The sequence below is a fragment of the Ambystoma mexicanum genome, chromosome 9 (genome assembly GCF_040938575.1).
Source record: "Ambystoma mexicanum isolate Mex_15411 chromosome 9, UKY_AmexF1_1, whole genome shotgun sequence".
Lineage (NCBI taxonomy): Eukaryota > Metazoa > Chordata > Amphibia > Caudata > Ambystomatidae > Ambystoma > Ambystoma mexicanum.
This window is the reverse complement of record NC_090931.1, coordinates 1536206986-1536225518: the sequence shown is the minus strand read 5'-3', so window position 1 is coordinate 1536225518 and position 18533 is coordinate 1536206986. Positions and strand designations below refer to the sequence as shown.

The 18533-nt window shown below is 45.4% G+C and overlaps 1 protein-coding gene across 1 annotated transcript in view; it reads left to right on the top strand.

The window, feature by feature from the left end:
• LOC138489465 (zinc finger protein 2-like) overlaps positions 1 to 18533 on the top strand; it is a 97538-nt gene that overhangs the window by 34484 nt on the left and 44521 nt on the right. Inside the window, exons 4-5 of the mRNA XM_069617192.1 lie at positions 13522 to 13650; positions 14218 to 14286. Of these exons, the coding sequence (XP_069473293.1) occupies positions 13522 to 13650; positions 14218 to 14286 (198 nt within the window). The remainder of the gene's footprint in view (positions 1 to 13521; positions 13651 to 14217; positions 14287 to 18533) is intronic.

Here is an 18533-nt window from a genome sequence, read left to right as displayed (position 1 = left end):
GGAGGGAACAAACTTGGGAGGGGCCTTGAGGGGGGGGGGGGTACTGTCATGATGCCTACCTCCAAGGAGCCAGGTCCGACCCAGCAACCCCAGAGGCAGGCATCATTCCCCCCAGGGAAGTGCCAGCGGGCCGAAGCTGGGGCCCTTTGGACACAGTCCTGGCGCCTTAGGCGCCAGGCTCATGTTGGACCCCTGTCCTGGCGCCTTAGGCGCCAGGTTCATAAAGCTAGACATGTGTTCAAGTGTTTTAATGTGCACTTACCTGATGCAGACCATGCTGCTATATCCAGGCCCTCTTGAGGCCTGAATGGAACTACTTTACCTGTGGGACTACTTTCCACCTGGGTGTGGTCGGGGAAGGATACATACCTGATCGGTGGAAGGATACATGCCTGGAACTTCTTCCAAAGCTATTTAAACCACGCCCGATCAGCAACTCACGCTTTGCGTTGTTCTCCTCCTCGCAGCTGGACGCTCACCGTGTCAGCTCCTGCATCTGGACTTCAGCCACGCCTGTCAGCATTCTGGGTCGCCTGCAAAGGCAGATAAGAGAGAATTGGGGAGAAAGAAGACATTACCTGCTAAAGCTGCATCACAGGGACATCACACCGACGATCCTGAAAGGGAAGACATCATTTTAAAAGCATTTCGCTTCGATTGCTGCAGCGCTGCATTTCACTCACCTTTCCTGGGCGCCTCCATCTTCAGCAGCGATCATCCGGATCCGCACCCACTTCCCAGATCCTAGAGAGAAAAGACAAGAAAACAAGGTGAGAGAAGGAAGGGAAATAGGAAATGCTCAGTTTCCTTCTAAGACTTACCTGTTGGGTCATTCCCATTTCATTTCGGGTCCTGCCGCTTCCTGGCATTCCGGACCCCGGCCCCCAATGTGGAAAAAAGACAAAGACATTGAATGAGCGAATGCAAAGACATTACCTGAACGCTCATCCAGAACTTACACTTCGGGTCGGCGCCATATCTCCGGCATTCCGAACCCCGGCCCCTAAGGGGAAAAAGACATAAGCATTAGCGCTTACTGCAATAAGACAATGAACATTATTATTAAGCTTGAACTTTTGAACTTGCAACAGAACTCTTACAGCGCCTCACCTGAATAGTCAAGCTTATTTTGAACTCCCATCAAACCTCAATCCAGTGAAGTAACTGGGTTTCAACGCGCCCCTGCATCAGAAGCAGGATGGAGAACTCATCCTTCCAGACCCTAAGGTGAGACTTCACGGGGAATCGTGGAAGGGTATCGAGGAGGGTTGGAAGGGAGTGGGAGGCTTGAGCATTATTCCGTCAGTAGGTAATACTCCCTTTTCACGCACAGGGGAATATTCCTGCGAGCCAGAAAAGCCAGAGTAGAGGGGCCCTTCCTGTCCATCATCAGAGTCCTGCGCTTCACCATTGAAGAAGCATCAGCACTCGAAGCCAGACCTGCGCCTCCGTGGGAATCAGGTGAGCGTGACAGATCCACATCAAACGGGAACAGCACGGCTGAGAAACGCTGTCCCATTCATCTGCGAAAGTGACATAAGGCGTCACGATGACGTCATACGCAGTAGCGTATATGACATAACGGTAAACAAACGCGGCCATTGATGTTAGCTGCAGCCATCAATTTCATTATTGGTAATGTGACCTGATAATTAATGATTAAAGTAAAACAATTAGGATTGTGAGGGTTATGTTTAATAATCATGCAGTTTGGCTGACAAATGAATGAATACTACCAAGGGTTGGCAAAGTTAGTAGAGTGGGAGTAAGCAAGTTAGAAAATGATAAATGCCGTACTCCATAAAGTTGCCAAATGAATCATATGGACCTCGAGAGATTATAGCAATTGTGGTAGTAAAAAAGTGCCTTGCCAAGCAAGGAGTTGGTCTGACAACTATGAGTATTGAGTGCAAAACTCACCAAAATGACCAAATACCAATTACTATGATGGTGATCAAAGTGCACATAATTATCTGCAATACACCATCAAAGCCAAGAGTTATGACGGGGTGGAATCAAGCAAGATTCTTAGGAGAACTGGTTGCAAAGTAAGGTAAATCTGCAGACCTAAATGGTAGTGCCCCCCATGAGAACAGGATGGGCTGTTGGTGAATGAGAAGTGCAGGTTAACTCGACCTGCGTGTAAGAATTCTAAATCAATTATTATAGGAACACGGTCATCTCATGAACCGTGTTTAAACCTCTGGTGGTACAACGCAAGAAATAAATTAGTTTGGCCTCCATTTGCCTTAGTTTCAATTGAAAATTGCCTCCTTCCCCCTTTGCACTTTCATAAGTACAATCGAAGATCAGCTATGTTATCTCGCTGACGTTCTAATTTCCAATGTGAATCTAGAGGAGATTTGGGTTCACACATTTTGAGACTTGACAGGTGTTCTCTTATTCTGATTCTTAATTGACGAATGGTCCTGCCAATATATAGCTTGCTACAGACACAAATTATGGCATAGACTACAAAGGTACTTTTGCAGTTGATAAAGTCTTGTATGGTAATCTCAGAGCCAAAATTATCAACAAAAGATTTACAATTCTCATGAGCCCATGGGCATTGATTGCAATTCCCACATTTGTAAAAACCCACTGGTTTCTGTAACCATTCAGTCTGAGAGCCAGAGATTTTATTTTGAGAATAAGATGGGCTCACTTTCTGTTTTATCGTGGGCGCCCTAGTAAAGATGAATTTAGGTTTTAAAGACAAAAATGGTGCAAGATTTTTATCAAGTCTCAAAATGTGCCAATGTTTCTGGACCAATCTATATAACATCGAAGAGTCATTGGAAAACTGAGTAATAAGTAAAATATGTTGAGGTGGATCCTTGGACTTAGTTCGATCAACCAAGAGATCAGATTGCATAGTATGTATAAATTTAGCGCATGCTTTGTCGATGATATGGAATTGGTATCCTCGATTGAGAAACCGTTGGTTGAGGATATTGCATTCCCTGTGATAGTCACTAGAGTGACTGCAATTACGTCTAGCCCTATGCAACTCTCAATCTGGTATATTGTCAATGCTGTGGCATTGAGGATTACTTCGAGCTGAAAGAATAGAATTCACTTCAGTAGGCTTTCGATACGTTTTAGTTTGTAAATAACCATCATCAATGAAAATGTGTATCTCTTTTCCATGTGGTGTTGGTGCTCCTGGTTTGTTGCATGTCTTGTGTTGGTTCAGCTGGTGATCTCTTTTCCACGTGGTGTTTGTGCTCCTGGTTTGTTGTGTGTCTTTGGGCAGACAGTATGTTCTCTTTTCCGTCCATGGTGTGGGCATGCTTGTTTGGTTGTGTGCTGCATCATTTACAAGGCTGTCACCCTGAAATTCCCCAACCTATCTCACTGAGAAACCCAGAATCTCCAGAGGCCTACAATCCACTAGAAGTAAGGACACGTGCAGACTTAAACTCCCCCGTTGCAGGAAGGAAAAAAACAGAAGACAGGCCCTGTCTGTCTTTTACTTACTTTAGTTAATTTGTAACACGCAACCAATGACCCATAAGCTTAAGAGCGCACATGAAAAACACAGACTATCAAACAGGCAAAGTACTACAAGAGGAAATCCTAATATAAAAAATCAGATTAAAAGCTATTTAAGAGAATAGCAGAGTTTCAGTAGACTTTAATTTATTTAATAATGTGATACAGTTTAGATATAAACTTTACACATTATAAAAACAAATTTATCAAAAATTGTCAAAATAAATTATCACGTATTCAATATAAAAAAGAAGACAAAAATAAATAGTATCATTAATAAGATGAACTTCTCCACTTAGAATTAATTTCACATCTCACAGAGGTTATAAAGAGAAAACAAAATAGATATATAATTCTATAGAAAGAAAAATAGTAATAATGAAAATATCATCAAACAGTTCACAGTATAGTCATCCAAAGACGACATTGTTACCACGCTTCTAATCCTAGGTCAATGGCATTAATTATATTAGAGCTTGATTAATGCTCAATCAATCCTGAGTATAGGTTATACGCACTAGCAAGCAACTACTTTTAAGGCCAATCCAAGATTGGATATAAAAGAAAAATCTGGTTCGGGAAGATATCTAGTGCTCACACCACACAGTTGATCAGAAGTTCTAATCAGATAAAACCACGTCTATTCAAGAAGTCCATCAATGTAGTGATTCTCAAAGAAAAATGTCTTTAATTGATCAGAGAAAAACAGCCGACACGTGTTTCGACCAACGGTCGTTTTCAAGGCTGTGTAAGAGTAAACAATCAATCAATGTATACAAATTTAGAAAAAATTGTTAAAGAAAAACCATACCATGTTGTTCCCCAGATCAGGTCAGGATGGGAGAAAAATTCGTGCCATAATCAAAGATTTGAATCGATATAAAAGAGAAAACATAAATTCAAGACCACAAATTAGTGTCTCCCTCAAAATCGGTCACTAATGCAAATAAAGAGACATTATTCAACTAAATTATTACAATAAAACCCATTCATTATCACTACTTCAAATTAGACTGAATTTAAAAGAAGCAGCATTCAAGATACCAGAAATAGCTTCATGCATAGTTAGTCGTCTCAAAATAGTGTGTATTGAGAAAGTCCCAAGATTTCCACCTCGTGAAGCCATTCTAACTAGACCAAAATATGAATGTTCAAGATTGCAATTATGAATTGGTGTCTATAACTGTATCCCCCTAGTAGTACTTTATCATGCAGTTTTACTATAGCTGATGCTTACCCCATATATAGATCACTGAAATTCATAAGTTTGAAGTGTGGAAGATAGTTCAGTGTGCTTGATCTTGAGTTGACAATTTAATTTTCCAGATCTGTATAAGAAATTCTCGTGTGCGCGTGACGTCGTTGCAATGCAGCCCGTGTTTTCGCGGGTCTAATGTATATAAAACCATGAAAAAGCAGCATGATCTCTTTTGGAGAAGAATAGAGGCGCTGGGATCAAACCCTTTAAATGGTGAGTTTTTAAAACTTTGAACTATAAAGAATATGGCACATTTATTTGATAATAAATTAATATTTGAGATGGACCCAATATCCTTTACCGATAGAATAATAAAAATATATGTCGTTACTGATATGCAGTTTAACCCATTATTTAACCCACTATTTAACACAATATCCAATTAAGTGAGGTAGTAGAGATGAGAGTTCTTTCAGATATGTATCAACAACATAGTATTTAAATTTGATAATTTTAGCAATTAATGCTTTAAGGAGGTGATCAAATTGAAGTGACATGTACCAATTTCAGTTTATTATTCTTGTAGGTGAATTCCTGAACCACACACATTTTTTATGTGTTAAAATGAATGGAACTTTATAGTATTCAGCTACATATTCTTGTCTCAACGGATTCATCCGTATAAAAGTGAGTGATCATTTACAACTATTATATTATATTTACACCATGGATTTTAGTTATTCCATTGAGGAACATGTTTAAATTAGTCATAAAAAATATTTTAAAAAATTAAAATGAATTTCTTATACAGATCTGGAAAATTAAATTGTCAACTCAAGATCAAGCACATTGAACTATCTTCCACACTTCAAACTTATGAATTTCAGTGATCTATATATGGGGTAAGCATCAGCTATAGTAAAACTGCATGATAAAGTACTACTAGGGGGATACAGTTATAGACACCAATTCATAATTGCAATCTTGAACATTCATATTTTGGTCTAGTTAGAATGGCTTCACGAGGTGGAAATCTTGGGACTTTCTCAATACACACTATTTTGAGACGACTAACTATGCATGAAGCTATTTCTGGTATCTTGAATGCTGCTTCTTGTAAATTCAGTCTAATTTGAAGCAGTGATAATTAATGGGTTTTATTGTAATAATTTAGATGAATAAAGTCTCTTTATTTGCATTAGTGACCGATTTTGAGGGAGACACTAATTTGTGGTCTTGAATTTATGTTTTCTCTTTTATATCGATTCAAATCTTTGATTATGACACAAATTTTTCTCCCATCCTGACCTGATCTGGGGAACTACATGGTATGGTTTTTCTTTAACAATTTTTTCTAAATTTGTATACATTGATTGATTGTTTACTCTTACACAGCCTTGAAAACGACCGTTAGTCGAAACACGTGTCGACTGTTTTTCTCTGATCAATTAGACATTTTTCTTTGAGAATCACTACATTGATGGACTTCTTGAATAGACGTGGTTTTATCTGATTAGAACTTGTGATCAACTGTGTGGTGTGAGCGCGAGATATCTTCCCGAACCAGATTTTTCTTTTGTATACTTGTTAAAAACTTTGTGGGAAGTTTTAGGGCAAGATATCACTTGCTGCCGACCCATTTGTGAAAAGCTTTTTAGAGTGGAAAATAGCGCACATAGTCAAATAGCGATCCCACATTCATTTGCAACAAGATTGGATATAGATCATAATAATACCTTTATCAGATTAATTAATCTAGATGGTCATACCTAGGGGTATTTTCAATCATAAGCCATATGCTATACATTGCTATATGTATCTTTATGCTTAAAGAATTTACACAGCAATACCAAAACATAAGTTCCCCTATAAATTCCAAATCATGAACATGATTTCCATATTACAACAGATAGATTTGTTTCAAAGATGGGCAATCAGTGAGTAGATGCTTTGCTGTTTCACTAACGGCTAAGTTTTTACACATACAACAGTATCTTTCTGATGAGGACAATTGGCTGCAGGTTCCCTTATTCGTTAGAACCGGTAAATGGTCGATTCTCAAAAGGAGGAGAAATCTTCTGAGTCTACTGGATGGGCACAAGTTCATATATTTCTGTGGGTTCTTGAATGAATATAGCATGTAGTGTACAAATTGGTACTTTTTAAGTTTACCCAGGTGCTCATAATTTTCCAGCCAGTCTCATAGATCAATCCATTTAAACAAGGTTATTTTCATTGAGTCATCATTTGCCCACGGTTTTGGAGTACAGCCTATTTCTTTATAGAGGCTTTCCATTTGCTCTTTTGGGCTGTCGGTTGTCATCTCCTTAGAAATGTCTCCCAAGGTTAGTGTGGAAGACTAGGGCTTGATAATCCCTACTCTGTATAGGCTTCCCTCTCACCCAAGGTTAGTGTGGAAGACTAGGGCTTGATGATCCCTACTCTGTATAGGCTTCCCTCTCACCCAAGGTTAGTGTGGAAGACTAGGGGTTGATGATTCCTGCGGTGTATAGGCTTCCCTCTCACCCAAGGTTAGTGTGGAAGACTAGGGCTTGATAATCCCTGCTGTCTATAGGCTTCCCTCTCACCCAAGGTTAGTGTAGAAGACTAGGGCTTGATAATCCCTGCTGTCTATAGGCTTCCCTCTCACCCAAGGTTAGGGTGAAAGACTAGGGCTTGATAAACCCTGCTGTGTATACGCTTCCATCTCACCCAAGGTTAGTGTGGAAGACTAGGGCTTGATGATCCCTACTCTGTATAGGCTTCCCTCTCACCCAAGGTTAGTGTGGAAGACTAGGGCTTGATGATCCCTGCTGTCTATAGGCTTCCCTCTCACCCACGGTTAGTGTAGAAGACTAGGGCTTGATAATCCCTGCTGTCTATAGGCTTCCCTCTCACCCAAGGTTAGGGTGAAAGACTAGGGCTTGATAAACCCTGCTGTGTATACGCTTCCCTCTCACCCAAGGTTAGGGTGAAAGACTAGGGCTTGATAATCCCTACTGTGTATATGCTTCCCTCTCACCCAAGGTTAGTGTAGAAGACTAGGGGTTGATAATCCCTACTGTGTATAGGCTTCCCTCTCACCCAAGGTTAGTGTGGAAGACTAGGGCTTGATAATCCTTACTGTGTATAGGCTTCCCTCTCACCCAAGGTTAGTGTGGAAGACTAGGGCTTGATAATCCATACTCTGTATAGGCTCCCCTCTCACCCAAGGTTCGTGTGGAAGACTAGGGGTTGATAATCCCTACTGTGTATACGCTTCCCTCTCACCCAAGGTTAGTGTGAAAGACTAGGGGTTGATAATCCCTACTGTGTATACGCTTCCCTCTCCCCCAAGGCTAGTGTGGAAGACTAGGGGGGTCATTACGACCCTGGCGCTAAGTGGTTAACGGCGCCGTAAAAGGCTGCGGCGCCGTTAACCCCTTAGCGCCTAATTACGAGGTCCCTTTGCAGGACCCGACCTTAATGGCTGGTCTGGACCAGCCGTTAAAGTAGGGACCCGCAAAGGGACCTTGATGGTAATTACGGTACCGCAATTTGAGGTACCGTAATTACCACCTTCCTCAGTCCCATTGAGCCCTATGGGGCAAAAATGGGAATGGGGAAGGGCCAATGTTAAATGGGGAATTACCGCCCCGCCAACCTTGGAATGGGGTGGTAATTCCCCATTTAACATTGGCGGACTTGTTACAGTACCGGCAGCAACCATGGTGCTAATAGCGCCCTTGGTTACCTCCAGTGTTGTAATGAGGGCCTAGGTGTTCATAATCCCTACTGTATATACGCTTCCCTCTCACCCAAGGTTAGTGTGGAAGACTAGGGGGGTCATTCGAGTTTGGAGGCAGCCATGGTGCTGTTAGCACCATGGCTGCCTCCAAAACCGGGTCTGGCTGAATGGGGACTTACCGGATCATTCTGACCTTGGAGGACCCGGTAAATCCCCATTCAATAAACCATTCCCATTTCCATTTGAGCTCCCATAGGGCTCAATGGGAATGGGGAAGGTGCTTATTACGGGCCCGCTAAGGACGTGTGTTCTGACCACACGTCCTTTGCGGTTCCCGCTAAGGGACCTCGGAATTGGGAGTTAAGGGTTTACCGGCACCGGCATCCTTACCGGTGCCAGTTAACCCTTACCGCCCAACTCGGAATGACCCCCTAGGGCTTCATAATCCCAACTGTGTATAGGCTTCCTCTCACCCAAGGTTAGTGTGGAAGGCTAGGGGTTGATAATCCCTACTGTCTAATCTGGCCTATCTACCGTGGGAGGCCAAAGGCCAATGCCTTATATATCCTACTCCCGCCAGTGCTTCCTACGGGCTCCCTATTATACTGTTCCCACAACACAGTGAAAATCGTAAAAAAGAAAAGCGGAAGGGATCATATAACCAAGGACAGGAAGGATTTGCACTGGCTAAAAATGGAGGACAGAATTTAATTCAAAACCCTGACATTGGTACATAGGTGCATCTTGGGGAACGCACCAGGATACTTAAAAGAAATAATTTCCCCTTGTACACCATGAAGGTCAGAGAATCAAGGGCTGATCAACTGCCCAAAGTTCAAAAAGACCAACGGACTGGTCCGAGCCTTCCCGATCAAAGTAGCCCAGAGTTGGAATAAGCTGCCAGTGCAGATTAGACTGGAGAAGAACCATTATGTACTTAGAAAGGTACTGAAAACAAGTATGTTCAGATGACCTGCCGACTTATGCAATTCATGTTTAGGCCTACCACTGTCACGACTTAGTTTTGTTAAAGTCCTTGGGCCTCATTATGAGTGTGCCTGCCCGGTAACAGTGACCGTAAACTACCGGCACTGTTATTACCGGACTGGCATACTCTGAGTTCTGACCTGGCGGGCGGAACGGCACCCGCTCGCAGACATTGACGGTAGCACGGGCACCATCATGAATGCTACCGTCCTCCCCATTCCCATTGAGTCCAATGGGACTTGAATGGGAATGGAGAGTAATTGTTTCCAGCATCTGGCAATGGGGAATTACCGGGAACGCCGGGTCTGTAATGCGCCAGTAATTCCCCATTGCCAAGCGCCGGAAAAAAACCTACCCTGGCGCCAGCCATGCTGTTTCTACTGGCACGGCTACTGCCAGGGTCGTAATGAAGCCCCTTGTCTTTATGTGAGCGCCCTGACGCCCGCCAGCTTTTCGGCGCTATATCAACCAATAAATAAATAAATAAGGATGTTATCAGTGATATTACAGGTGGTGCCTATATTCTCTGTGCAAGCCTCTCTCTCTTTCTCACCCTCCTTCTCTTCTGCCTCTCACTTTCTCTGTATCACTGTCACCCTCTACCATCTCTTTCTGCTCTCTCCATCTGCAATACCAGGGCATGCCATCCACCATCATAACCACAGCTCCATTCTTACTTCTTGGTAGCACTCTCTCAGGCACACACTAACTCTCCTGAACTCTTCAAGGCATCCACCTTCCATCCCCCGCCTGCCTGGTCTCGGTCACCTTCCACACCACGTGACCTCACGCGCGCACTTGCCGCTGACGTGCTCTTTTGGTTCTGTGTCTCACCTGACGCTATGGGCCAATATGCCAATGCCCCCTCGTCACGTGTGGCATTGGGATTCATCTGGCTTTGCTGCGAGGGTTGCTTGCTTGCCACGCTGCTTTCTCTTGAGATGCGCCTAGTTGCATTGCTTTTGCTTCTGCTGGAGTTTGGAAGGTATCTTTGTTCAGCTTTTGGCTGATTTTTCTCTGTCGCCACCTTGCATTGTGCTTCTTGCGCACATTACGGGTGCACAGCATTCAGTGAGTGACAGTAGCGCCAAGATGCACAATCAGATCATGTTCAGGAGCTGGGGCTCTGTCCTTGGAACTACCGGGCTAGACTAAGAATGCTGCCCTTTATTAAAGGGGATGAAGCGCCCCCCTACCCCCACCAGCAAAAGCCTAGCACCTTTTCACGCAACGCAGTAGCAAATGATTCCAGACGTCTGATTCCACCAGCAATGCGTGCCCTGCTACAGCGGTATTTCCTGATTGGGTTTGTTAGTTTGCCTCATGGGAACTCCAACCCTTACACCTTATTGAGGAAAGTGTTACCTCACACGCATTTTAGAAAGGGGTACAGAAAAACAAACGGAAAGGCATTGCACATGAGAACCACATTAGCCCATTGAGTCAAACATGACGATTATTGTATAAAAGAAACCAGTGCATGTTACAAGATATTATATCCCTCAGTTTGCTGTCTACTGAATCGCCAACACGACAAATCAACCCTCTTACAGGCTCTAGGCCACGTTTCTATCACATCACATGCAGGGCCTGCAAGAAACCACAGCTGTGGGCACATCACACTTCCTCAAAAGACAAAAGGTTTTACAGCAACTAAGTGAAAAGAAACCCTGCCCGTGCAAACAAAAGCATAGAGTGAAATACAAAAGTGCAATGAAACGGTGTTAAGTAAATCATTCATATCCCATAATTGCAAAATGCAGTAATGAAAACACAATAATCCATCATTCATCTAAAAAATGTAATGACTAGCAAGAGCGCACATTTAAGATATTCCCTAGCAAAGTAACCTATAGGATGCCTGCTTTCCAAGTCCTTCAGGGCATCCCCTGTGGCTGTGACCGGTCAGTTGTGACAGAACCATCTGACCGCAACTCCTCCGCTTGTCCCATCTGATCCCTTTAAAGGATTGCATGGCATGTATATGCACTCTATATAGACCCCCCTAATTATTATACTGGCATGTCACTTGATGCAGATCTATGTTGCAGGGACCTTAGTCTTGCTCTAAGCTGTGATGTGCATTAACATTCTAGTTAGTTCGCCCCCTTCAGCGTAATGCCCGCTGGCATATCGGTCACGTGCAAAATGCTTGCATTGTCTGCCTGGTTATCAATCGGCAGCAAAAAAGTGCCCAACGTGTCTGAGGCCACGTTCTCTGTGCCAGTCTACTATTTCTGGGGCAGGACGCTCCAAAGCAACTCTCTTTTCTATAGCAGTCCCTAGATCTGTGCCCCTGGCGACTAGTACCATCATCATGTTATCATAGCACAGGCAAATGCTTGACACTCTCTGGCCGGCCTCTCTTGGCCCTCTTCCTGCTCCCACCTGTGAGGCTAAAAACCTCAGGGTCGTCTTCGACTCCACACTCTCCTTCTCCCCTCACATCTCTGACGTCTCTAAGAAGTCACACTACCAGCTGCACCTCCTCAGAGGTATTCTACCTTTCCTATCCGTCCCCCAGAATCTCACTGTCTCCAGAGCCCTGGTTCTCTCTAAGCTGGACAATTACAACAGCCTCTTTCTAGATCTGCCTGCTTCTACCCTCCTCCCTCTGCAGCTCATCCAGAACCGGACTGCGAGACCTGTCCTTGGCCTCAAGCCCAGGGATCGTATCTCTCCAGGACTGAAATCTCTGCCCTGGCTCCCAGTGGCTGCAAGGATTAAGTTCAAAACCCTCTGCATCGGGCACAAGACCTTCTGGGGCCAAGGGCCTCAATACCTTCAACTCTCTCTTCCTAAATATCTTCCTTCTCGAGCTCTTCGCTCATCCACCTCCAACCCCTCAGGGTCAGTCGCTTCTCTAAGCAACGAGTTGGTGGTAGATCACTTTCTTCGGCCGGGGCTTCCCTCTGGAACAACCTTCCTGCCCACCTGAAACTTGAAGAGCACCACCTCCGGTTCCGGAAGCACCTCAAAACCTTTCTCTTTGCTTCTGCTTTTTCTCCTCCTCTCCCTCCTCCTCTCCCCTGCTGATTTCCTGGCTTATACTGAAACTGCACTGGTTTACCTGGCCACCCTCTGATCTCGGGCCCAGGTCCTCCCCCCCCCCTCCGCCAGTCGCACACCTGCACTGCCCTCCTGGAAACCCCCACACTTGGGGACTGTTCTCTGTATCCCTACAGTCCTACCACTAGCACTTGACACCTGATGCCTGCACTTACCCTTCTCCCTTGCACTTGCCACCTGCTGGCCATACTTTACTTTATTTATTCTATTTTCCCATGTATTGTACTGTCCCCTCCCCCCCCCCTGCACCTGCACTTCCCTCCTTCCCATGCACTTGTGCGATCTGAATGACACTTGGCCTAGTAGGATCGTTGTCTGTCTTCCCTCTGTTCCCGATCCCTGGCCTCGCCATGCCTTGAAACACTTGTGTATAGGTGTGTTATAAATGCCATATCATATCATATCAATTATGCAGGAATAAATATGTGTGTATAACTCAATCATTCATAAGTGAAAAAGTGCCCTAAAACACACATCTCACTTGAGAGGTTGTTTTGCAAATAAAATATAATACATTTTAATTCAGGCGTCTAGCGTTTTTTAGTGTGCACTATAATGCTATTCCAAATACATCTTGTTATACTGTTCTTTAAGCGCATAGCACATTACTCATTTAATAGCATCAAGGCACGTGCTAGTTTGCTTATATGATGGGCATTCTTGCATGTCATGGTATCAATATTGCTTCCCTACCTTGGAGAGCAGAATGGGTGCTAACAAAGGACAGCTCTTCCAACTTCGCCTTCCCTGGGTTAGGACTGGCTCTGGCTTACTTTCTAGTAGGACCCCGACCCCAGTTTGAGAAAGGATCTGCCCTCTCAGCCACAGATGGGGCAAACTCCTGAACCTGTGAAATCTCACAATTCAGAAAGCGATATTGCAAGTTACTTCTCTGAATGTTCAGAGAAGCCTGGTCTCTGAATACAAGTTATTCTAGCAACCAGAAGCAAGTAGGATTGGGGAATCAAGCGCTACATGGGTCTAACATCAGAGGTATAGTCTCGCCCAGGGAGTGGGAGTCATGGATATTTTCTTAATCCAACAGGTGACCTGATTACTGATCCTGAAGAGTCAGTCATTCTAAAGAGCGAGGATAAACTACACTTGATCCAATCTCCAGGTGCAGAAGGAAGAGAGAGAAAGAAAGACTCCCTCCACGCAGGCGAATGCAAAGGTACGGTGTATGTGCTAGTCCTATTCAAAATACATTCAAAGCCCCTCCATCCTGCTGTGATCCACTGTCCAAGAGAAGGCTACATGTTCTACTCCAGTATGCAATCCTGGAATATTTATCATTCTAATTTACTCAGTCTTATTTGACCTCATTAGCATATCTGATACATGCGTGCTTGTAGCCTGGTCTTCCAAGTAATACCTCTTTTAGCTTCAGGCGGCAATACCTGAAGGATGATTTTGGAGCTGGTCTTTCAAGTTTCCCCTGGAAGACAAGGCAAAATATCATACAAATATGAATAACGAAAAGAAACTAAGGAACCGTACCTTAAGCATCTTCTTCACACAAAGTTACAAGTAGATTTCTGTGCATTCTTTGCTATGAAATTCGGATTTTCCGTTCATGCTAGGTTTCCCATTCTGTAAACTATACATTTGAACTCCTAACATTTAATCACTTTTGGAGGGTGATTTTGGATTTAAACATGTATTTTACAGTGGTTAAGAATCTACTTTCTGAAACACTGAACCTTTACTAACCTGTTCTTCATGATGTATTTGATGAAAGATGAAGACACTGCTTTAATGGGTCCTTGTGGAGCAGAAGTGGAAGGAAGGACCCTGGACCCAGAGTCGGGTGAGTAAACAATGTCCTTGAGAATTACTTTGAGAGGAGGAGCAGAGTCTATTGGGCAGAAAGTTGATTCTAGTATTGAATAGAGAAATTGCTAGTCTCACTAAGCTGACTATCTCTTCTCACCACGCTTTAGATGCTATTATTTTTTGCATGTCTCTAGTCACGCAGTTGTTTCCTCAAGGAAGGTTTAATGACTCACAGCTTTATTTAAATACCCTCCAGGTTTGATAGCTTTATAAAGCACCCCCCACGTTTAGTAGCTGTTAGGAACGATTTCTCTTTTGGCAATTTTCACTCCATAGTTCTATCGATCCCCTCCTCCCTAAACATTTTACTTTTGAACCTTCTTGATGAGGAAACTGATCAGTCCTTCAGACTGTCAGTACTGAGAAACTGTTTCCCTTTTACTTTTTTGGTAACTTTTTAGCATTGCACACCGCATCTTACAATGCACTGCTGTGGGGATGGTTTGGTATCACCCTATCTTTTATCCTGGGGATTTTTGTCTACTTTTATATGTGCCTAAAGACAAGCTGGTGGCTGTAATGATATTTTGCAATTTTTGTGTTCTTTCTAGTTTGCGCATTTGTGTTTACCGCGCATTCATGTTTACCACGTATGACTACAAAACATAGCTAGTGCCCTAAAATGGCCACAACATTTTCGCTTGTTCTTTGGCCATATTGTTTTCTGGCCTTCATCCTGCCTTGTCAGGTCAGGAAATCCCATCTGTGGTCATGCACTTGCACAGGAAAGCCCCAGCTTTCACAGGCTAGTGATGCCTTTGTGAGCGTGTGTCCCAGGAAGTCGGTGTGGCTGTCTGGTTTCACGCCACATCCGTGGCACCTGAGAGTCTGCGTGTGGGACATGAGTGAAACCGACAGTCGACCCTGATTGGACCACTGCTGGCTGTTTTAATGGTGCAGATCCTTACCATTGGTGAGCTTGGACTTACTTCTAGCCAGAATCTTGGATAAGAAGAGGACTGGGTGAGGACTGGGTGAGTGCTGCGCACATTAACATAATGGGGTGGATTGATGGTTACAAAGTGAAAACGTTGTTGAATTGTGCCACCTTTTTGTTTTTTGAGCATTTTTCGGAAGTCTGTTCACCAGTGCTGCGTCACTATGTTGCTGACCAGAACATTTTGGACCCCTTCAAGCTGGCTAGGTTGGCTGACAAGTGGGTCTCCCACCGGGTGTCCTCTGAGGACTCCAGTGGGAAGGACAAGGACAAAGAAAAGGGGACCTCTCAAAAGCAGTCAGTCGGGTAAACCAAAACCTTCCTCTCCTACGACCCAAAAGCCTAGTGGGGATAAGTCTCTTGTGGGTGGGAGTAAGAGTAGTGCTCCTCCTGCTGCAAAGCAGGCTCCCAGTGGTTCCAGTACCGTACCCCGCACTCCTGGCACTTGTTGGGATTGTAGGGCTATGGATCACTGAAGGGGTGATCCCTAGTGTAAGGGAAAGGCACTTGGAGTCCAGGCTGTCAGCCTGACCTATCCCTACTCCGTACCTTAGGTGGAGGCCACTGTCCTCCCCTCCTCTACTGCAATCAACTTTGGTGCTCCCGTAGAGATTTCCTTAGTGTCCCTTGGGGCCTGGGACCAGTACGCAGAAGTACTGGCGACTATCCCACAGAACACGCGTAGGTTTTTGAGAAGTGTCCTCTTGAATGGCCAGCCTTCTACTGGTCTGAGAGACGCTGGGGCAAGCATGCCAGTGGTGGACAGGACCCTGCTCAAGCCAGAGGGCTATGTTGGTGCTCCTCTGAGAACCACCAAGTTAGCTGGTGGGCCTCCCAAATTATCACCTGTAGCCTTAGTCAACATTACGATTGGAGACAAGACAGCGAAGCTTCTGGTCCTGGTTCAGGACAACGTGCCTGCGAACATACATTTTGTTGGGAAACAATTTGGTCGAGTTGGGGATGATCATGGATGGTCTACCCATGGCTGCTGTGGCAGTCACCCGATCGCAGGCCACACAGGGTCCGGCTGCGAGCCCGGTACCCTCGCCAACGGGGCAACCCAAGGTGTGAAGGAAACAGAAGAGTAAGAAGGCCACCTCTCTGGAGGGGAGCCCCTGCTCCTCCTGCTGTTCCAACAGCACCCATTGGGATCCATGCTCCGGATTGGGCTGGGTCCAGTGGTAAATCCTGTCTCAACTCCTGTGGGAGAAGCGCCAGAAGACTTTCCTGTGGGAGAAGCTCTCAACCCGGAGGATCATCCCATCCTTCAATGCTTGTTAGCTGAAGGGGGACCCTCCCGGGCGGACTTCTGTAAGGGACAGAGAGAGTGCCACTCTCTCGCGGGTCTGAGGAAACAGGCCCTGTCCCATGCACAAGGAGAAGTGTCTAGGACATTCCGGATTTATTGGGAGGGTGAGCTCCTTGTTAAGCCTGAAACTGGTGCCCTTAAGAGGTTGGTGGTACCCCAGGTTTACAGGCCCTTCCTGCTGCAGTTGGCGCATGAGGTGCCCTTAGCTGGTCATCTTGGTACCAAGAAGACTAAGCAGAGGCTCTCTGCCCATTTCTATTGGCCCCGGATGGGAGTAGAAGTGGAGTCCCACTGCAGGACCTGCCCAACTTGTCAGTTGTCTGGCAAGATTGGAGGAAGTGTCATTGCCCCACTGCAGCCATTGCCAGTGGTTGGGACACCGTTTGAGAGGGTGGGCATCGACATTGTCAGTCCCCTTGACCCTCCCACTTCAGGTGGACATCGGTTCATCCTGGTCTTGGTCGATCATGCCAAGTTCTCCACCTCTTACCATCCCCAGACCAATGGTCTGGTTGAGAGATTTAATCAAACTCTCAAGGGCATGCTAGGCGCTTTGGAAGAGCCCTTAAGGAGGAAATGGGATCTCCTCCTGCCATGCCTGCTGTTTGCTCACAGAGAGGTACCTCAAGAGGGTGTTTGTTTCAGCCCCTTTGAGTTACTCTTTGGACATCCCGTGAGGGGGCCCCTTGCCTTAATCAGAGAAGGTTTGGAGGCCACCCCTCCAGGTCCCACCAAGCAAGTGGGGGACTATGTGTTAGGCCTCAGACGGAGGATGACACAGATGATGGGTCAGGCAACAGCAAATCTCAAGGCCAGCCAGGAACTGAATAAGTACTGGCATGACCTTAAAGCCTCGCAAGTGGATTGGACTCCGGGACAGGAAGTCCTCGTGATGGAGCTTACCAAGCCTCGAGCTTTGGCAGACAAGTGGACTGGACCCTTCCGGATTATCTCCAAGATGGGCAAAGTCAATTATCTGGTTGACATGGGAGCCCCTGGGGCGGCCTCTCAGGTATTCCATGTTAACAGGCTCAAGACTTTCCACAGGCGAGCAGAAGTCTCATGTCTCTTGCTAGCTTCAGAGCAAGATGAGAGTGAGCCCCTTCCTGATTTGCTGCATAGCAACCCTCAGGATGGCTCAGTGGAGGGAGTACATCTCTCTCTCCCGATCTGACGACAGAGCAGCAGAAGGCCTGCAGGGCTTTGCTCCGGCAGTATGCCTCTCTGTTTTCACTGACGCCAGGCATTACACCGTGGTGTAGGCACGAGATTGACACTGGTGACAGTGTGCCTGTGAAAAGCAGGTGCTACCGTATGTCAGATACAGTTAAGAACCACATCCAGGCTGAGGTCGCCAAGATGTTGGATCTGGGTGTTATTGAACCCTCAACCAGTCCGTGGTCCTTGTCCCCAAGGCAAGTTCCCAGGCAGGTACCAAGGATGGATTGGAGGTTCTGTGTGGACTACCGAGGAGTCAATGCTGACACGCACCCATTGCCCCGGGCTGATGAGCTCGTGGACACCATAGGTGCTGCCATATTTGTGAGCACCTTTGACCTTACCTCAGGCTATTGGCAAATAGCTCTGACGGACCATGCCAAGGAAAAGATGGCATTCTCAACACCAGATGGACTCTACCAGTTTAGGGTCATGCCTTTTGGGTTGAAGAATGCCCCTGCCACCTTCCAGAGATTGGTCAATCATGCGCTCAGTGGGCTGGAAGCCTTTTGTGTGGCTTACTTAGACGGAATTGCCGTCTACAGTTCCACCTGGGAAGAGCATTTGACACATCTGGATAAGGTGCTGCAGGCCTTGAAAAGGGCTAACCTCACTATCAAGGCCACCAAGTGCCAGATAGCTCAGGGGAAAGTCACGTATTTTGGTCATGAGGTAGGAGGGGGTCAAATCCAACCTCTCCCCAGTGAAGTACAGGATGTACATGACTGGGAGACTCCCACTACTCAAACCCATG